This window comes from Zootermopsis nevadensis, unplaced genomic scaffold, assembly GCF_977971745.1.
Source record: "Zootermopsis nevadensis isolate Lab colony 2312 unplaced genomic scaffold, Znev_1.0 Znev_ptg000017l, whole genome shotgun sequence".
Lineage (NCBI taxonomy): Eukaryota > Metazoa > Arthropoda > Insecta > Blattodea > Termopsidae > Zootermopsis > Zootermopsis nevadensis.
The window spans coordinates 10,261,048-10,283,248 of NW_028259149.1; the positions used below are offsets into that span (position 1 = coordinate 10,261,048).

Here is a 22,201-nt window from a genome sequence, read left to right on the forward strand (position 1 = left end):
GAGTGCTAGTAGGTACTGAGAGATCTTTCTGTACTAAAATGGCCAGAGCATGAAGTTGCTCACCTTCAGCTACTGTCTGTTAATCAGGAGAAGAACTGTGGTTTGTCTAATTGCATTCCTAATAGTTAGTGGCTGAAGGGGAAATTTAAAGACCTAGTCATAAACATAGGACATTGGACTTGCCTCAAAATGGTGCTTTACCTAACAGAATGATTTAGCAGAATGTCCTTTGAACTGGAGTAAATCAGACTATTTCTAATTACTTTATCAGTAAGGAGTTATTTTCTGGCTCACCCACGGACAGTGATCAAGGATAGAACTCCTCTATTCAGTAACATTCAGTGCAGTAGTGCTGAGGCTTAGAATATATGAACTTCTACCTCCAGGCCCATATATACCTTTAGCTTAGGCATAGAAGAATCTTTACCTTCTAATTCTAAATGTAAGTTGTGTTGCTTTCTCATCCCATTCACTTGCATTGTAATAAAGCTATTCATTTGTTTCAGAATGATCTGTCTTACTCAGTTGGTTTCATGGTGGTGATTTTGCGCTTCTTCACCATCACTGGGAAGCATGCCACACTGAAAATGCTGATGCTGACAGTTGGTGTTTCAGTTTGCAAGAGTTTCTTCATTATCTTTGGCATGTTTCTACTGGTGTTCTTTTATGCACTTGCTGGAACAATCCTTTTTGGTACTGTCAAATATGGGGAGGGAATAGGAAGGTAAGTTTTATTTGAATTCGTTGTTTTGTTTGTGGAACCCTTTAAGTTTCAAAAACTACTGAGGGAATCCCATATAAAAGCTGTTTATGATGAAAATAAAGCTTTCAAATACTGACAAGTTAATTTTAACTTGCATGTGTGAAAGCTACTGGAAGGACCACATACATCTTGATACTAGAGTCTTTTGATATGAAGTCCTTTTCAGTGTTTGGGAAAGTTATTTTATGGAAAAAATATTTCATACCAGTGTGAAACATGGTCTGTTACTTTGAAGAAGGAGCATAAATTATGGGTGTTAAAAACTGAGGTTAAAATAGGACAATGACAGATATTATGATGGGTTTGCTATACAGCTAGAATGTTGCTGAGGAGAAACACGCACATAATAATGAATCGTCTTGGAAAACAGTAACTTTGAAGACCTGGAAATAGGTGGAAGGATACCATTAACGTTTAGCATACTTGCAGAAACGAATTCCTGGTGATAATAATTACCATCAGATGGGACCAATAATTGCTTAAGTACATATATTTATCTGAATTTGTTGCAAATACATTTTCATATTACACCACAGTTGTGAGATCTGAGATAATGTATTTCAGGCGAGCAAACTTTGAGTCCCCTGTAACTGGGGTTGCCATGCTGTTCCGAATTGTAACGGGAGAAGACTGGAACAAGATCATGCATGACTGCATGGTCCAGCCCCCATACTGCACACCAGCAAATAACTATTGGGAAACAGACTGTGGCAACTTCACAGCTTCTCTTATATACTTCTGCTCCTTTTATGTCATCATTACATATATTGTCCTGAATCTCTTAGTTGGTGAGTTTCTTTAAATCTGTTAAATATAGTTGCTTTTCCTGGTAAACATCTGCGTTATGGTCTTATAAATCTTCATGGCTCTGCAATATATCTTGTGATTACATTAATATTGTTTCATCTGTTTGTTAGCCATCATTATGGAAAACTTTTCGTTGTTTTACTCCAATGAAGAAGATGCTTTGCTTTCATATGCTGACATTCGAAATTTCCAAAACACATGGAATGTTGTGGATATCCATCAGCGTGGTGTCATTCCTGTTCGAAGGGTAAGTACTGAGCAGATTACTTCCAGTCAAAGAGAATGATATTTGTCATATTTACAAGTATGTTAGACAAACATATATTTAATAAGCTACTATATTTCAATTCTGGTTGGAGTGAAAGATTTTTGTCACACTGGGGGCTGTATCCACTAGCCCTGCAGAAAAACAATGTTGAATGATCATTTGAAAATCAAGAAGTCCAGTTCAATATATAGCAGCTGGTTGCCACAGCAGTAATATACCACATTCTCGAGGTATCCACTTTGATTCCTAATTAGGAACTTGTCCTAAGTTGTCATGGTTTTCCTGAAACTATAAATTGATTGTTATGATCCTTTATTAATGTAAGATTTTATTTGGAATAAGTACAGGCTCAGGAACACTGAAATGTGTTTCTTCCAGGTTAAATTTATCCTTCGTCTCCTGAAGGGAAGACTTGAAGTTGATCCTCAGAAGGACAGACTTCTTTTCAAGCACATGTGTTATGAACTAGATCGTTTGCACAATGGAGAAGATGTTACATTTCATGATGTCCTCAAGTGAGTATAATGTATTGTCATATTTTAACAGAGTAGCTATTATAAAGTGCCCATCAAGATTCAGTATTTTGATAATCTATTCAGCATTGCACTTTGGCGAGTTAAAAATAAATCTGTTGGGTTTATTTTATTATTTATAGCAGTTGATTTGCTTTGTTAATTTGAATAATTTAACATTAGGAGCCTCTATAGGGCTGGGGCACTGAAATCAGTGTGTAGGGAATTAGGGAATTATAAGTTAGACTTAGTGGCAGTGCAGGAAGTGCGATGGGAGGGGGAGGGCACGATCCCAGTGGACAATTTTACATTTTTCTATGGAAAGGGGAATGACAATCATCAGCTAGGGACGGGTTTTTTTGTTCATAGCAGAATTAGGGCAGCAGTTAAGAGAGTAGAATTTGTTAGTGACAGGTTGTCTTACGTAATTTTGGAAGGACGTTGGTGCGACATCATTGTCCTTAATGTTCATGCCCCAACTGAAGACAAAAGCGATGATATCAAGGATAGCTTTTATGAAGAATTGGAATCAGTATTTGATACATTTGGCAAGTATCACATGAAAATTCTGCTAGGAGATTTCAATGCAAAAATTGGGAGGGAGGATGTCTTCAAACCCACAATAGGCAGCGAGAGTCTCCATGCACTTAGTAATGATAATGGCGTCAGAGCAGTGACCTTCGCTACGTCAAAAGATTTAATTGTAAAAAGTACAAAATTTCCACACCGTGATGTTCATAAATACACTTGGACTTCCCCAGATGGCAGAACACACAATCAAATAGATCATGTTTTAGTAGATAAGAGAAGGCAGACAAATGTAATTGATGTGAGATCATTCAGAGGAGCAGATTGCGACACTGATCATTATCTGGTGGTAGCAAAAGTGAGGGAGCGGCTTTCAGTAAGTAGACGAACTAAACAAAATTTTGACACAGAAAGATTTGATTTGAAAAAATTAAGTGAGGGAGAGGCAAAGGAACAATATCAAGTTGAAATTTCGAATAGGTTTCAAATTTTAGAGACAAATGAGGATAATGAAAGTGTGGACATCAACAGGGAGTGGGAAAATGTCAGAAACTGCATCAAAATTTCAGCAAAAGAGAAACTAGGATACTACAGGAGAAAGCAAAATAAACCGTGGTTTGATGAAGAATGTTCAAAATTAATAGATCGAAGGAAGCAAACAAAATTTCAATGGTTGCAGAACCCAAACAAAACAAATGCGGATAATCTATGTAACGTGAGACGTGAGGCTAGTAGAACCTTTAGGACTAAGAAAAGGGAATACCTGAAGGGCAAAATTGCTGAACTTGAGACAAATAATAAGGAAAAAAACATCAGAGACCTGTACAGAGGCATTAATAACTTTAAGAAAGGATATCAACCCCAGACTAATTTGGTAAAGGATGATAGTGGCAATTTGCTTGCAGATCCAATAAAAATTGTGAATAGGTGGAAAAATTTCTTTAGCGAGCTCTTAAATGTTCATAATACTGGTGATATTAGACAGATTAAAATGCATACAGCTGAACTGTTGGTGCCAGAACCTAGCTTAGATGAAGTGGAACTAGCCATTGGGAAGTTGAAAAGTTATAAATCTCCAGGAATTGATCAGATTCCGGCCGAATTAATTAAAGCAGGTGGCAAAGGGTTGCATATGAGGATCCATAAGCTTATTCAGTTAATTTGGGATAAGGAAGAGATGCCACATCAATGGAAGGAATCCATAATTATTCCTATTTATAAGAAGGGGGACAAGACTGAGTGTGGTAATTACCGAGGAATATCGCTGCTATCAACCTCATACAAAATTCTATCCAACATTCTTTTGGCAAGATTAACCCCATATGCGAATGAAACTATTGGGGATCATCAGTGTGGGTTCAGACGAAACAGATCAACGATTGATCAGATCTTTTGCATTCGTCAGATACTAGAGAAAAAATGGGAGTTCGGTGGGACTGTACATCAGTTATTTATAGATTTCAAAAAAGCCTATGACTCTGTGAAGAGAGAAGTGCTATATAATATTCTTATTGAATTTGGTATACCAAAGAAGCTAGTGGGTCTAATAAAAATGTGCTTAAATGAAACCTGCAGCAAAATTCGAGTAGGTAAATATGTATCTGAGACATTCCTCATCAAGAACGGTCTAAAACAAGGAGATGCTTTGTCTCCCTTGCTCTTTAACTTTGCGCTAGAATACGCCATCAGGAAGGTCCAAGGTAGGCAGGAGGGTTTGCAATTGAACGGGACACATCAGCTATTGGCATATGCTGATGATGTTAATTTATTGGGGGACGATATAAATACAATAAAGAGGAACGCAGAAGTTTTACTAGAGGCTGGTAGACAAGTGGGGCTGGAAGTAAATTCAGAAAAAACTAAGTACATGTTAGTATCTCGTCATCAGAAGACAGGCGGGCAAAATTATCTTAGGGTAGCTAATAAATCCTTTGAAAGGGTTACAAAGTTCAAATATTTGGGAACAACAATAACAAATCAAAATGATACTTGTGAGGAAGTTAGGAGGAGACTAAATTCCGGAAATGCTTGCTACTTCTCAGTCCAAAATATTTTGTCTTCCCGTCTGATTTCTAAGAACCTGAAAATTAAAGTATACAAAACAATAATCTTGCCTGTTGTTTTGTATGGGTGCGAAACATGGTCTCTCACTCAGAGGGAGGAACACAGATTGCAGGTGTTTGAGAATCGGGTGTTGAGGAGGATATTTGGGCCTAAGAGGGAAGACGATGGGGCGTGGAGAAAACTGCACAATGACGAGCTTAAAAATCTGTACTGCTCCCCCAGTATTGTGAGGGTGATTAAGTCGAGAAGAGTGAGATGGGCGGGACATGTAGCGCGCATGGATGGGACAAGAGGTGTGCACCGGGTACTGGTTGGGAAACCTGAAGGGAAGAGACCGCTGGGGAGACCTAGACGTAGATGGGAGGATAATCTCAGGCGGGATCTATGGGAGATAGGAGTTGAAGGAAACTGGATTTTGTTGGCCCAGGACAGGGTCCGGTGGAGGGCTTTGGTTAATTCGGTGATGAACCTTCGGGTTCGGTAAGCCATCTAGTTAGTTAGTTAGTTAATTCCATATTTAAATATCTTTGATTTATTTTTTATTTAGTAGTGGGGGCAGTTCTGTTCATCTGGTTTTTACAACTCTCTCTGCTATACTTCTGCACTGTGCCATGATGGCAGGAACATAATCATGTACATAATGGCCTGAGTACATGCCTGGCTATCACAATGCAGACAGTGCAGGCAACCAAATACATATTTGGTTGTCTTTGAAATGGTTAAAATAATTGTTTATTATGTATAAATATTTTTACTGGGGATCATCAGATCTTTAAATTTCATCTTGTGTGATTCTAGCATGTTGTCATATCGATCAGTAGACATACGTAAAGCTCTTCAGCTGGAAGAATTATTAGCTCGAGAAGAATTTGAATATATCATTGAGGAGGAGGTAGCAAAGCAAACAATCAGGACTTGGCTGGAAGGCTGTTTGAAAAAGATACGGGCAACTAGTGTAAGTATAACTGTAGGCTGGTTTAAGCTAAACTAAGTACATTCAAACTACAGCTACAATAAAATATTTGGATGTCAAATTATATGTATATGAGGCCTGTTTCATGTGCATTTCAGAAGCAGCAGAACAGTCTTATTGCAGGACTGAGGGCGACCAATGAATTGCTGACTATACAGGATCATCCTGAAGATAAACTCAAAGACAACAGCATTGACAGGGAGAGTGAGGGAGAACCTAAGGTAAGTTATTAGTAGTAACTCATATTACAATGAAATTCTACTGAAAACATGTTCACATCTGGGCAGCTTGGTGCCTACTGTAACACAGCACTTTATTTTACTTAAATTAACATGCAATCCATGTGGCAGATGATTGTAATTTTACTTCTCACTTTTCTGCATGTCTTGTAATGTTTGAGAATCTGAAATTTGCTGCCTTAATAAAGCAGTCCTTTGTCAACCATGGTGTTTGGGTTTGTGTTTCTGCATTTCTTGATTATGAATTCGTCCAAGAGATCCACATTTATTGGGAGCAACGTGCTAATGATATCTGGAACCAGCTTTATAGCTTCATGATCACCATTGTAGTGTGTCTTTTTGTGACACTTTTTTAATATTATTTTTAAACATGTTAGGTATTGATGAGTGTTAATGGTGACCAGATATCCCCAGCACCCAATTTCCCATAAGGCCTTGGTTTCACCAATCTCGTTGCTTTTCTGGAATGTAACCTTTGCAGCTGGGGGGAAATTGCTGTACTCAGAAAGGCGAAGCAGTGTTTATCTCCTCTGAATTTCCTTTTAACATTTGTTTCTGTTTAATATGTTGTGGTAGTTTTGTTTGTTATGATGCCTAACATTGTTGTATCTAACAATAAGCTACTGATATTTATGAACATAAAAATGAACTACAAGCTTATATGCCACAAAAATAATTTTCTTGTGCTGCTGCTGGCTATTATGATACGCAAACAAGCAGACCACTGTCTTCCCACTATCAATGTTAAAAGAAAAGGTCTTACTGTGTGTGTCATCCACTGTGTTCTCTTACCACAAGGAAGATTGCTGTATATTATCAATAAAGTCAATTGTTTATGTTCTTAGGATGCTGAAGGTGTGCGAATGCGTTCAAATATTAAAGGTGTAGTGATTCCTCGTTCTGACAGTGTGGGTAGTGGGTCTGGAAGGAAGTATCTAGCCCCTACACTGTCTGATCCAGCAGTTCGAACAGACAAGGAGCGAGCTGGTGTCAAAAAGAGGAACAACAGACCACAAAGTCAGTATACATACACATTTCACTTGTAGTGAATACTTTGGCATACAAGTTTCAAAATTCAGCTAATTGATGTGTAAATTCTTCTAGGACCTTGTTGTTTAAGATTAATAACTCTTCACATCTGCAGAATTTTCTGATAATGTTTTCTTGAACCTGTTCCTCCTATTGAGTGCTTGAATGTTTGTTAGGAAATATGTATGATTATGATTTATAATAACTTCACTGGTTTTTATTGCAGCTGGTAGCAAGAATAACTTGCCCCACTTGACAGAAGGACCTGAAAGTAGTCGTCTGATGCGAGACATTTCTGCTAACAAGACAGCAATGCCTAAAGTTTCAAATGTTTTGCTGGAGGTCAGAGAGTGGTGGCATGAGCAGCTTGGGTACAATACACAGTCAAGTGATGAAGACAACTTCTGATGAGACAGTTTTATGCATTTTTCCTGATTTTCAGATAGTCATTCTTGCTCTTGTTTTAACCCTCAAAGTAACAGGTAAATCTGTGAAGTTGCAGATGAAAGAAATTTGTCTTTTTCAGGAAATAAAATTCAAATTTCTGTACACACTATGCATTTAAGAGAAGAGCAATAAAGATGAAGTTTCTGTGGTGTTTGAAAAATGAACATCTGAATGTAGACACACCACAAGAAAAGTTAGTAAAATTTCAGATAGAGTTGAATGGACATGTTATATATGATTGCCAGCAGTGTTCCTGTAGCAACATCAAAATTTTAGGATACAGAATAAACAATCAACAGGGAAACTGAGGACAAGATGGACAGACCAACTGATGGAAAATATATAAATGAAAGTAGGAAAAGCTTGGACATACAAAAGAGTGCTTATGGGATGGCAGAGAAACATGGAGAAGGCTTTGTCATAGTACAAACCGACCCTTACGGAAATGTCACTGGAGAAGGATGATGATGCCATGAACTGGTCAGGTCTTAAGTTCTGACTTTGCTGAAGTTGACCTGACAAAGGAACCATCATTGTTGTTTTGTTGTAACATCATCTGATGTTTTGATGTAAATATGTCTTTACGGAAGGGTCATTCGGCAAAAAAGTAAAAGTAAAATGTGTAAGATCCATATCAAAAATGTGTAAATATGGACCGACAACAATGGTCAGCTTGCGTGCATTGTTATGTTACCTAAGAAACGTCATCTGTTTACTCAGCATTGTTGTGTTACATTACTGCCGTCAACAGTCCGCTTTCGTTATTGCGGAAAGAGCTGTGAATCGGTTGTAGAAGAAGTGTGTCGTAGACTAGATAATTTTGTGCTGTTAAAAACGTTTTAGAATATCACAAGTACTTATATTATATAAGAATTATTACATTACATTTCATTACATTACAGAGACGTATTTACATCAGATTCCCGGAACCGTGGTCCCACTGTCAACTTTTTTGCTCATTTATAGATAGTTCCATGCAGCATTTTACCTGTCAATTACAGGTATCATAAAAGAATACCCATGTTTGAATCTCTGTAAGTGGTGTACTGTGAAACTATAATCATTGTGGCTAATGTGGAGAGAGTCGAGGATTAGAGGAGGACTCGTGTGTGCAGGTCAAATGGAGCTGCACAGGAAGGTTGCTGTTCAGTTGTTCAATGAGGCTGCCCTATCAACTAATGGGGCAAATTAATATCGTGCAGGACTCTTGATATCTGCTGACATAGAATAAGAACCTATGATCATACCTCTTCTTCTATGGCTCTCCAGTCCATATTCGGTCCATGGCCTCCGCAATTCTTTTCTACCATTCGGTCCAATTGTTAGGTCCATCCTGTCTAAGGCCTTGATTGAGGTTTCAAAACATCTTTCTTTTTACGGTGCAAGGTTGTTAGCCTTGCGAACAACCCCCAAACTGGAGGACCAGGGTACCTGTCTTAGTCTGACCTCTCCCTCTCAACCTATCTGGCTAGGGAGGCCCTACCATTAGCTATGCTACTGCCCACATAGCTCTTGGGGTCACTGAGGTACTCGAGCCCCACCACCACGACAAGGTGCAGGTACCATTAAGTGGGGATGACCATACTTGGTAACTCGTAAAAACATAATTATGCATTAAGAATTATTCTCATCTGCCATGTAAGTTACCAACACGCCAAAGACAGATAAAAGCACCTTAACTACAAATATAAAATCATAGCTGCCAATATGCTGAGCGAGTTTGCATTTTATGAAGAAACTTACGAATCTAAAAATTAGTTTTAAGGTGTAAATGTTTAAAGTGGGTTGATGATAAAACTATAAATAATAATAATACTCTTTCTAAAAGCATTCTACACATTATTATTACAACTGGATGATTAAGCTGAATACTCTGTGCATTATTATGTCGTTCAACCCAGAGCACATTGTGTTCAAAGACAATACCGATCGTTCGTAATCTCTGACCAAGTGATTCCGTCTCGATGTTGGTATTAATCTATGTACAGTCTTCTCTACAAAAGCAGTCATATTGAAGATGGTGGTGTGAGGCGAGGTGAAAGGAGAAATTGATGTAGGTTGTGTACGATTCACAATTAAAATTACTCATTCAGGAATTTTTAACTTATAGGTGTATAACAGTTTAGTGTAAGTAAAGTTAATGTGTGTAAAAAACAGGTACATATGATTATTTGCCTCAGATTACTTTCATAGCGTCTTGCGTTTTATGTCGGTGTTTTTAAAAATATTTATTTAAACGGATATGCTAACACTTCCGTGAAATTTGTCGAAGTTAATAATTCAGACAGAAAACATGTGTAAAAAGGAAAATTTGTGAGGGAACAGCTGACGTATCTTGGGAAGCTTGATTCCTATTCTTGTGACATTCTTAACTTGCCGCCAACATGTTTTCCATATCCCGATTACGAGAAAGAGGTACGAAATTTGTAGTCTACTTCTATAAGACGAAGTTTTTTTCTATTCTAGGTTTCTTCTTGGCATTTGCACCATTGATTACAGCATGTCATCAGGTCGACCTATAAAGTGTGTTGTTGTTGGAGATGGAACAGTAGGAAAGACTTGTATGCTGATCTCATATACAACAGACAGTTTTCCAGGAGAGTATGTCCCTACTGTGTAAGTATGATTTTGACGTCATTATGTGACTGAACGAAACTACATTTACTCTGGGACCAGCTGAGAGCCAAGCTGAAGCTCATAACTTTGGACTGCACCCATGTCTCTGTGCCCCCTCCCCCCCCCCAAAAAAAAAAAAAAATAATCAAGAACCATATTATATTCCAGTGTATAAAATTCTTTGGTTAATTGTTTAAGATTTTTTAAAACTTGTTATACTTATCATTGACAAATTTAAGGATTAGTCTTAGTAGACTATTTCAGCTCTAAGATTCAACTCAGAATTTGTCCTTGCATTATTTTTATGCTTTACTTCTTTGTCTTTTACCTCTAGGTATATACTTGTGAACTCTTTTAGCGAATCTTCTCTCATCCATTCTTTCCAAGTGATAGTTTGAATTCCTTTGGTATTCAGCTATTTAATCTAGGAGGTTAAATATGTTCATGCTTTGTTTCTGACATGGTCTGTTCGCCAGTAACTAGCAGCAAACCTTAGGAGGCTTGTTTTAACTGTTTCAGTTAAATTTGGTTTTTGTTTAGCACTTTGATCTATGTAACTATGTTCTTCCTTTGCCACCTAAGATTCTTATTTTTTTTTTGGTTGTGCCATATGTATATTGAAAATGACTTATTAAAGCCGTTGAAGATGTTTTTATATTCCCAAGTGTTTAAATGTACTTGTTTGATTGGTTTGTTAACAGTCTTGTCTGTTACTGGTGACTTGGTTACCTTGGAATACCAGAATCATTGTCTTTGTAGTTGTGATTTTCATATTATATTCTCCCATGATCTTGACCCATCATTTCTCATAGTATTTTAATACACTGTATTTAGCTTGTTACATTCTTGTCATGACACAGCTTAAAACTAATGTTGGAACATTGGATATGTTTACAAATGTATGATTATTAGTCCTCGTTAATAAATCACTTAATTATGGTCTTTCCTAGGAAACCTATTTGTTATGAGTTTAGAAGTTGAAACATTTTTTGCTTCAACTATAAGTGATTTACAAGTGGCCTATTTGAATATATGTTGTCTTTTGAACCATCTCATAAGCTGGTGGTGTACCACCTATCCAACTGTTATATTAAAAAGTTTATGTATGTGTGCACCTTGATATAGGCAGAGACTGACTATTGAAACTACAGTCTGATTCAGTATACTATTTTCATTACTGAATTATTCTAATGATTTCAGATTTGATAACTATTCAGCTCCTATGGTCGTGGATGGTATTCCGGTAAGTCTCGGCCTTTGGGATACAGCAGGACAGGAAGACTATGACAGATTGCGTCCTCTTTCTTATCCTCAGGTAACCTGTATTCTTAAATTTTGCATACTGGGCAATATATTGTTATATACAATCATACATACATACAAAACTGTTTACACTTTGAAAATATACTTAGTGCCAGTATTGTTCAAGAAACATCATAGTAGGAAAGTAAAAAAATTAAAGGAATAGTCTTTTATTGATATAATTGAGAACCTTACAGAACAGAAAGAAAAATACTTTTTTCAGACTTTCGTAGTACAACTACAGTCATTTGTCAGTAAATGTAATGACATGAAAACAATATGCAGGTAAAGAACACATACATGCTTGTCACCATATTGTTAAGATGTTATTTAAGTATCATCCGTTGACAATTCTGCCAAGGTAGGTTGGCCAATGACAAAGCCTTACAAGGTTATTTCTGTCGTTCCATAAGCACTGCTGCATGTGTCTCCTCTTTTCTCTTACGACAGAGCATTCTCCATTTTTCTGGCCTCCCACATGCCCTCTTGTTCTATACCTGCCTGTTCTTTGTCTGCTTTGCTTTATTTTGTAAATCTTTCACTTGGCCTCCAGTCCCTTCAATTGGTTTTTATTGTCCTCATTTTCTGTGCCTCCAGAGGAAGTATATTGTCCTAGAATAAAATGTGTCATACCAAATTATGAATTATGGTAACATTAGAATATATATATATATATAAGTTCAGTTTGTTGGTTCCTTAGTTTTCATTGCTTGCAGAACCAGTGGTCAGTCCACACAATATTGAATGGGTTGGAGTAATAATAACAGTTCCTACTTGTTTTTGGGTGGTACTTAGTTTGAATCTTGGCTATCGTACAACTATCTTGAGATTTTTAATGATTTCTATCATTTCCTTCAGTTGATTTAGGCTAGTATCTTGAAATTGGTGATGTTCATTTCCTTCCAAACTCTTACCTTATTTATTTTATTTATGTGGGGATAGGAGATTTAAATCTACATAGAGTGTGTTCACTGATGAAGTTGAATGCAGCTGTCACTTCCTATCTTCTGGTTGGAATTCCATGACTCATTGCCAAGCTGCTGAAAGGTTTTGCAGTGAGTCAAGTATTGCTCTATAAAAATAATAAAATGAATTTAGCTTTGTTATTGTAGTTCCTGCTTGGAGTCGAGAATTGAACAGAATGAGTTCCTCTCTCTCTTTAAACATTTTTCTGGTATAACAAGAATTTAATATCAGTTTTGTAATGTGAGATTGTAACAAGTTTGTGCACAAAGGTTCACAGTCTCTTATATGCAGTGTGTAACATTTCCAGACGGACGTGTTTTTGATCTGCTTCAGTGTGACTAGTCCATCATCTTTTGAAAATGTTACATCGAAATGGTATCCTGAAATCAAACACCATTGCCCAGATGCCCCCATGATATTAGTAGGTAAGGAAACAGTTGTCCCTCATCCTCCATATTTCTTGTTGCTTTAGTAAATTGCAAAGAAACCATAGGAATAAAACTGGTCTAAACTTATGTGCAGAAACATGTGATGTTACTTATGTTGATATAGTTTCTGATTTAATCAGTTCTGTTTCTAATAACCCAAATGTAACCTGTGTGTGAATGACTTTCTTTTACTGTCATCATTTAACAATTCTTTGTTATTAACACCACAATCGAAGCAGTAATGTAAGGTCCTGAAGTGGTAAATAACAGAAAGATTTTGGAAAATATGACTCTAAGTAACTGATGAAAAATCAGAAAATGCCCTTTTGGAACAGTCTGCAGTAGAACAATTATCAGTTGTTGCTTCTGAGGTTAAAATTGATGTTTAAATAAAATTTTGTTTATTACTAATGGTGCATTATTTTGTTTAATTGCAGGAACGAAGATAGATCTGCGTGATGACCGAGAGACGTTGACAACTCTTGCTGAGCAAGGCCTCTCGCCAATAAAACGGGAACAGGGTCAGAAGTTAGCAAACAAAGTAAGAGCAGTAAAGTACATGGAGTGTTCTGCCCTCACACAAAGAGGACTGAAGCAGGTAAGGTCATGCAGTGGTGACACATGACTTCCATTTATAAGGTTCCCAGTTTGAACCTCGCTCTGGAAATGGATATCCCGAGATTTTTATGCGTTTTTCACTCACTCAAGGTGAATGTTGGGATATTAATTGAGAACAGACCAAGTCTTTTTCCAGCCATATCTTGAGTCACCATTCACAGTCATTACATAAAATTGCCAATTTATAAATTATAGAACCAGATTAATGGTTAGCACTCTTACTGTGTATTCAAAATGTACCAGTCAGATCTTGCCCCAGAGACTGTCTGTTTGATTGCAATTTTTCTTTGTTTTCCTCAGTTTCTCCAGTCACCCCATTTGCTTAACACATCAGTTATGAGCAATACACTGGCATCTGTAAAGGAATAAATGAACTAAGATGTTTAAACCTTGCACAATATGAATTTATATTTGTTGTCTTAGGTTCATCACCAGAGCTGCCATATTTTATTAATTTTCTGTAGTAAAATGTTGCAACTGTACAAAATTTGAAATGTGTATATGAAATTGTAAACAGGCTTAATTTTTTTACAATGTATTGTTACTCATTACTGATGTTAATACGTGTTTCTTTAATATGTATTTTAGTAGCAATATATCTGACCTGATCCTTAGATGTTGTATTAAATTGTACAAGAGTAAAAGATTGGAAATACTAAATAGTGTATCATTTGCTGTGAAGAATTATAAAACCTGGCTCATAGAATATGTAGCATTTTTGTCCAGTATACTATTACAGGCTGCACACTTGTGATGTATTAATTGAGATGAAGGTTGTCAGTTTATGGAAAAGTACAATGTCTTGTTTAGTTTAATTTGTTATCTAACATATATTTTATTGTGATGTTTCGTGAAATTGTTTGTTGTCAGTTCTAGCATATCACAGCATGTTGTGCTGATATCTTTCCTTTTCACATCATAGTTATAATTTAATGAAAATATTTGGGTTTTTTTTTTTTAGCATTTTCTCTGATCTGCAGTGTGGTTGGTTCATCAACAAATAAAATACAATTTCTTGTATATCTGTTTGAGCAAAGACTGCAGGCACCAGACATATAATTCTTAAAATATGACATGCACACTGATTTTCAAAACACATTTTTCTTAAAAATATGCACATGACATTCAGGTAATTATGGGATTTGCTAGCTCCATTTTTGCAACTTGCCCTCTTAAAACCAAAATCTTTCTTTTGTTTGGCAGGTATTTGATGAAGCTGTGCGTGCAGTTTTACGGCCTGAGCCCCAAAAGAGACGCCAGAGGAAGTGTTCCATGCTTTAGAATACTCAAGTTCCATACTTTGGACACAGGAAGAAAGAACAACAGTCTGAGGTTCAGCTGGGCCTTCCTTAAGTATCTTGTATTGCTAACCATTTATAAGACATTTCATTGTGGAATGCTAATGATCTACCAGCAGTGGTAGATGTTATTTCTTGGTGTATGCTACCTTTATCAGGGACAGAAGCCAGGCATAGGTCATAGTTTTAACAGGTTCTGTTTTTCTGTGCCATATGTATTTCACATTACAGTGAATCCTACTAGAAATCTGTCAACTTGTAAGGAATCATCCCTTAGTTACCAGATGACATTATTCTTCCTGATTGAAGGAACTGATTCCTTCTTCCTTGCTCTCTTTGTTGTTAGAACCTAATTCGGGTATTTTTCTACATAATTAAAGCAGTCCATCATTAACCTTATTCAATATGTTGGCTCCTTTGACAGACAGCAGAAGTGGCTAACTTTTGGTGAAAGTGAAAGGAACATCCTCTGTAGTTTTAGTAGGAAGATTTGTGTACGTCAGTTTTGCATATTGAAATGTAGAAAACACTGTCAGCTTGTCAGAATACAGTATAACATAGACGTTTTTCAAAGTAAGTACCTATACCTACAGGTTGGCCAGCTTACAAAGGATTAATAATGAAAAACACTTTCTTGATGGCTGACTAAAGAAGTGCCCAACTTTGGCAATTGATAGACTTTCAGGAGTGGCCAGTTTCATTGTCTTTTGCATTGAACGTGTTTGAGAATGTTGGAAGGTTTAAATATTGATTTACTTTACAGATAGACGTTTTGTCTGTTGTTACAAGTTTTAAGCCCAGCTTTATAAAACTGTGAATGAAAAGTGAAAGCTTTGTAGTAACTGGCTTCTGCTTGTAAATGTGTCATGTATAATTTATCACCGTAATTATTATGTGCAAACAGTTGTTGGAACAATAACAGAACTTTTGTGGAAAGCTGTGAGATACAGGTTATAATTGTGCTTAAATTTTTTTATAATATTTGTTTTTAAAAGTTCTAATGTGTTTATTTTATATTTGCAGTGTCTAGATAGGATGTTTGTAATTTTTGTCTTTATCGCAACATTAAAAACAGTTCTAAAAACTACCTAGCCTTGTTTTAAAGGGGTACAAGGAACTGTTTCCCAAAGTATAAAGCATTTGGACCATGAAGCTGGCCACTTGTGTGTGCATATTTATTGTGTTGTTAGCTATACCTTAATCGCTAAAATGTGTAATGCATTTGTTTTGTGTAAAACATTAGATACCAACTCAGAAATATAAGTGGTCAAGGTTTTCTAACTTGGTCCTATAGTCATTCTATCCAGATAAAGTTGGTACTGTTGAAGCAGTTGCTTTTTTTTCTCTCTCTCTCTCTCTCATTAGCCCAATGTTATAGAATGAAACATCACCTCATGAGGGACACATTTCACATTGCACTGCTCTGAATGAACTGACTTCTATTAATTCTGTCATTTTAAGTCTGTGGAAAATGTATTTGATTTATGTACAAATTGAACCACATGGTGTATCATGTTCTATGTGGGAATGATTGCTATTGGTTAGAACATCACCATTTTGCTATTTCAAACAACAATTTGATTGTAGAACCCAGATGTTCTACTCTGCTTGTATCAAGGGCTGCCTTTCGGCTTGATCAGCAGCAAATTCCATCCATCTCATGTCCTCACAACCTCTCTCCTTAAGATTTGCCTTTTAGGTCTTCCAAGTGACCACGTTCATCTGCAGTTGTCAGAACTCATTGTTTAAGATGAAAAAGAAAGACTTGACTGGAAAAGTTGTTTTAAAAACTTTTTCTGTGGCTTTTTCTTAAAAATGACTGAATGGTGGAACTGCAGTCTTTCAGATATTGTCCATTTCTGTTAATCAAGTGATTAGTATAGTATGTGACAGTTCAACTCTTTAATATGCTCATTTGAATAATATTTAAAATTTCAGTTCCTCTCCTTGGAAAGCAGGAATAAGAGTTACAAAAACAGTTGGTTAATGTTTAGAGAAAAAAATGGAATACATAAATTCACTGCCTGGTCATAATGTCAAAGCAGGTTGATTATTAACCATTCTGGTTAAATGTATATAATGTAAATTACTTTAAATTCATGATAAAAGTATAAAAAAAGTTTTCAAGCAGTAGATGTCCTGTGATATTCATGCCTCTTCAAAAAACAGATGAAATTCTGTACTTAACTCACTATAAAGGAAAGTGGTTGGTGTGTTGCAATTGCTAAGTCCCATAGAGAAAGTAGAAATGCCTGCAGTGTTGAATTCAAATACCATATTTAAATATTTGACAAAATTCATCATAAGAATTTATTTGAATATGTAATGCTGTTATTGCAGTAAATCTTGCATTGCAGAAGATTGATTTTTGAATGCATAATTAGGCAGTGAATTTGGTATATGTATGAGAACATTTTCTCTGTAGTGGAAGTTCTTATTCACTGTCACTACATATTTGGTTACCATATAAACCAGAATGTCTATTTTATTTTGTGTCTCATAAACCAAGTGAAAACAAAGACAAAACGTGGTGTCAAATAGTTTTGAGCATGCTTATTACACTTGGTTTCATAAGAAATACCTCTGTGGAAGTTACAGCGTCATAGCATATTTTGTCCTTTAGTCATCATTTATTTATATTTAAAGTAAGAATTTGCTACTACAGTAAGGAGAATGATGGAATTGCACTTGGTGCAGAATACTTATTTAAATGTTTGTAAATTCATATCCAGTGATGTGTGTAAATTGATCAGTAAATTCTGTGGTACTATTATTCTGCAGGAGAATTTCATGCCAGCAAATACACATTACTGATTTTTTTATGTAAGTAATTGAGTGGTGCAATATGCTGTTATGAATTGATTAACAGTTTATTATTGCCAATAGATTTGGCAACTGATCATGACAATGCAATTTTGCAAGACAGAAGTGGGCTCACTTTTTAATAGCTTCAATTATATACTGATGTGATGTTTTATACTTATTTATATATGTAAAATAATTTTATGGGTGTGCATGTGCTTCTAAAATATTTAAGAAATTGTAAAGACTGTGTAGTTTCCTGATGGTGTACAATGTCAGCCAGTATGTCCTGAGCATTTGCAGATTTTAAGATGCTTTCAAGTGGTGGTGGTGGTATTATACCACAGTTGAATTTGTGAGGCTATTCTGTCTTTTAACATAAAGAACACCTGTGCAGACACTATACATGTGGTTGTTTAACTTGATATGTGGACAGTGACTGTGGAGGGAGGAGGGGAAGAAATAATTCCTGGTACGTGCAGAAAGTAGAATAATGTTCTAAAAACAGATAATTAACAATGTTCAGAGTGGTGTGTTTTTAATTTCTTAGGTTTATGTTGTTTCAAACACTCAAATAGAAACAAATCATTTGACTTATAAACTTTTGAATTTAATCTCGTAAATGTCATCATATAACATGAAGATTTTGAGTTAGACTATCCAGGTATTAAGTGTATGAATTTTAGTTTGAGGGAGAAGACAAAACTGTTGGATGACAGATATTTGGAGCTGTAACTCATTGACTTATGCTCTCATGGAGATATGCCAAAAGGCATGTAATTAATCAGAATGCATATCAGTCTAAATTAAATTTGGACTTTTGAAATGCAGATACTCAGATTTGTGGATCTGATTGTGGGCCATTAATTTGAATAATCTTAATCCAAATATATTTTTTTCATAGTATTCTGTTTAAAATGAGGTATGATATTTATGGCCTATCAAAGTACACCAGTAGGAAATAACATATGGATACATGTATTTTTATTTTCTGTAGATGTAATTGTAGTGGTTATCTGATGACTCACAAAACATGATATTCTCTTAATGATATGCTTTTAGTGTTTTTGTTTTCCAATTTTGTATGATAGCTGGAACTAGAAATTAGTTTATATATTCATAGAACGTTAATGTTGTGTTATTGTAATGTGAGTGTATTTTAATATGCATATTTACAATTAACATACACACAAAGTAAGAATTCTATCACATTTCAAAATATCTTAACTGGCACAGCTAGTGTACTTCTTCTTTGTTTCTGTACATTGTATGCTCTCATTTTTTGATGTGTACCATATTCCTGTTTTACATTCACTTAGCAACATCAAGCTGTTACTTACCATTATAATATTTGTTGACAGTGCATCATTATATGAGTTTCTTTGAAAAAGTAATTTTGATGCTCTGTTGTGTAATGTTGCTAGTTGACATGTTGCTGATAAAAATTAGTGAATCTGCATACAGGCCTGGAGCACTCTCTTATGTACAGCTTGATTCTGCCACATAATAATATGGTCTTTTTTGAGTTCATGGTGTCTTTAAAGTTTACAATCTAAATTGTCTCAACCATGTGTATTTGTGGCTTCTAATTTATGCTGTTCACAGTTTCTGTTACATTTAATTTAATAAATCTTGGTTCATGCACTATACAGATGTGAAATTGGGCATAATCTCATGATGTAAAAGATGCCTCTTGTATTTTGTAGTACAGTAAAATTATTGTCTAAAATATTTCAGAGCTAATTTTGTATTGCAATATTCTGATAGCAGGAGTGATGTGTCATGGAAGTTTAGGAATTTGTTTTCAATTTATAAAGTTCTATTTGTACCATAAAAGGTATGAATGCTATAGTCTTTATCAGATGATTGAGTAAAGGAATGAATCACGTCTAAATATTTTAAAGAAATATAACTTAAAATGAAATGCACACTTTGAGAACCAAATGGATACTCATCTTTAGTATATTTTGGGTTACGTGTTGACACATTTTTCTTTTAAATTAATTTTTTTATGATTGTAAGAGCTGGAATAGCCTAATCAGTAGACATGCTACATATAGGTTAAATTTTGTTTTCTAGTTGTGGCAGTACATTTCTTTTCACCACCATGTCTGAGACAAATTTGGGGCTCAGCCAACTTTCTACCTAGTGGGTAGCTGTTTCTCTTTGCCGACTAATGTGGCCAGAGCATGAAAGCAAACTGTCTGGCGTCATTGTCAAGAAAGTCTGATGCTTTAATTTTATGCCATGTATACTCATTTCTTGTATTTGGTTAGGTTGGTCTGTACACAGGTGCTTTTTTTTCTACCATCTCCCTCATCTGTTAGGAAATGCAGCCAGAGAGGGCTGCATGGACCTTCCCTCACTCATAACCATATGTTTCTTTGCTATAGTGATAATCATCACTGACTGACTTGTGTAATTGGAGAAACAACATTGTGCTGTAAAAAAATAATTCTGGATTACTTATACTTTCTCTCCTATCCAGTAGCCTGGATAATGGATAATTTTGTGTTTTTATCAGCAAAAAACACAAAATGGGGGAAATACATGGCAACATATGTCTGCAATATGATTTACAGGGACATGTAATATGCCCAGTTGTCTTATTTTAGTGGGTAGTAATGTAGAAGCTAACGTTTTCTTTTCCTTTATTTTGTCAGTGACAATATTGTGCTTCACCAGACTAACATGTTCTTCTATTGATGTAAGATTTGGGGTTTTCATGGCAATGTGAATGTCGATGATCTTGTTGTGGGTTGTTGTGCCATGTAGTGTTTTGGCTGTATGCCAGTATTTCTTTCAGTAAGATTGACAAAATCAAACCTTCAGAAAGACATATTTAAAAGTTTTTGAATTGGTTAATTTTATTATCTCATGATGGGAAAATGCATTGAATTTTTGTTTATTGGAACCATATTTATTCAAATACAGTCTTAATCATTATCTTCCCTTTTCAGACCCAAATACTCAGTTATGTAGGTCAGGACAATTTTTTTGTATCTGTTTATGTGTGTGTGTGCCGTATTGTGGTGCATCTGGCTAGCTGTCAGAATTAGGGCATTTTTATGCCTCCCATATAGCAGATATGAAAGAAATAACTGTTTTGGCTACATTTGAAAACTACTGTTTAAAAATCAATAGGTGCTACCAATTGTTTTCTGTAGAAAAATTGTGTGATGTGCAGCAGGAGTTGTCTTTTATAATTATGAAAAATTATGATTTGTAGTGTCATAATGTGAGGACCACCTTACCAAGACACTGTTTGCAAGAGTGTAAGACATACTGTTATGAAAAAACCTGACATGGGAGAACAAGGTGAAAGTCATGGCATGTGTCTGTTTTCTTGAGATCATAAAGAATTTGCTTGCTACATAGTGTTTATGGTCTGAATATATTTTGAGAAAATATGGACATTAAAAATTACCATGTATAGGTTTGTAATTGTCATAAATGAATGCATACAAATTTTCTATTGTTTCACCATCACCGACTGCAAACTGTTTTTGAGTGGATTATTACACTGGACACTGACATACAGGCTGCAGGTAATAATGATACACATAATGGTTGACATTGTCTAGTCCAGAGACCGAGTATTGTCTTGTGGCTACTAGTGGCAATTAAAGTTTTGAATCTCAAGAATATTGCATGTTTGTAGGCTTGACAGATGTTAAGACTGATGATTCTTTAAGGATAAATCAGTGGTGTGTGTGTGTGTGTGTGTGTGTGTGTGTGTGTGTGCATGCATGTTCAAGGCACAATTTTATTACTTTCGGAGCTATGCAACCAAAGTTTAATCATTATGACTGACCTGTAGTAATTTTGTTTAATTCTAGTCATAATATTTCATTTTATTTTAGGATGGCTGCAAGAGTCAGATCTGTATGAAAGTTGTTTTTTGTTTTCTATGTGGTTGCATTTTCATGCCAGACTGGGGTCAACTCAGACAAATTTTGTACATAATTTGCTAAATTTATGAAAGTACAGTCATGCCATATAATGAATTTAAGAGGATGAACTTGCTGATTTTGTAACTTAGTTAAATAGAACTGATACTTTCGGCTTGCTTTTCCTACAGTCCATATTTTCAGTATGATGGTCTGAAATGGCCTCATTTAACAGGCCATTTTGTTATTGACAATATAATTGGTATGGTTTGATTTATTATCATTACATTGTATTGTATAAATAAAATAATTTGCAAGGAACATTTATGTATCCCTAAGGTGATGCATTCTCCGTTTTGATGTTTGTCCTGTTAAAGTTACAATGGTGATAATTTGCAGGACACACCCAGCATCACTTTGTAATGAAATGCAAAATGTATTAAATTTGAGAGTTCTGCAGTATGACCTAGAATATTGTTTTTTATAAATTCAGTGTCTGTATGGAAATGTATGTGAATAACTTAGCATGAAACTTAGTTTTTTTTATTGTATTTTCTCTCTGTTGACTACCCTGTCATTTAACAGTACATAGGGCACAGCAACCCACCTCTTGGTCATTTCATAACTACATGGGACTAAGGGTCCCAGCCA

General features: G+C 35.6%; 2 protein-coding genes across 5 annotated transcripts in view; both read left to right on the forward strand.

The window, feature by feature from the left end:
- The window catches only part of na (sodium leak channel non-selective protein na), a 30,562-nt gene extending 22,031 nt beyond the window's left edge, over positions 1-8,531 (forward strand). For all 3 annotated transcript variants that reach the window (XM_087350375.1, XM_087350374.1, XM_087350376.1), the window contains exons 25-32: positions 507-724; positions 1,328-1,551; positions 1,681-1,817; positions 2,217-2,353; positions 5,741-5,897; positions 6,014-6,136; positions 7,000-7,171; positions 7,410-8,531. In XM_087350375.1, the coding sequence (XP_087206501.1) occupies positions 507-724; positions 1,328-1,551; positions 1,681-1,817; positions 2,217-2,353; positions 5,741-5,897; positions 6,014-6,136; positions 7,000-7,171; positions 7,410-7,591 (1,350 nt within the window). In that variant the 3' untranslated portion in view covers positions 7,592-8,531. The remainder of the gene's footprint in view (positions 1-506; positions 725-1,327; positions 1,552-1,680; positions 1,818-2,216; positions 2,354-5,740; positions 5,898-6,013; positions 6,137-6,999; positions 7,172-7,409) is intronic.
- Positions 8,532-9,469: 938 nt separating this feature from the next.
- Positions 9,470-22,086, forward strand: Mtl (Rac family small GTPase Mtl). Of its 2 annotated transcripts, none has more exons than XM_022072700.2 (6): positions 9,470-9,757; positions 10,097-10,246; positions 11,447-11,561; positions 12,822-12,939; positions 13,380-13,540; positions 14,764-22,086. In XM_022072700.2, exons 2-6 carry the CDS (start codon positions 10,131-10,133, stop codon positions 14,839-14,841), a joined length of 588 nt encoding a protein of 195 aa, XP_021928392.1. In that variant the 5' UTR covers positions 9,470-9,757; positions 10,097-10,130; the 3' UTR covers positions 14,842-22,086. The 2 variants fall into 2 exon arrangements, with proteins under 2 accessions (XP_021928392.1, XP_021928391.1); XM_022072699.2 differs by having other exon boundaries at positions 9,482-9,683.
- Positions 22,087-22,201: the final 115 nt, after the last annotated feature.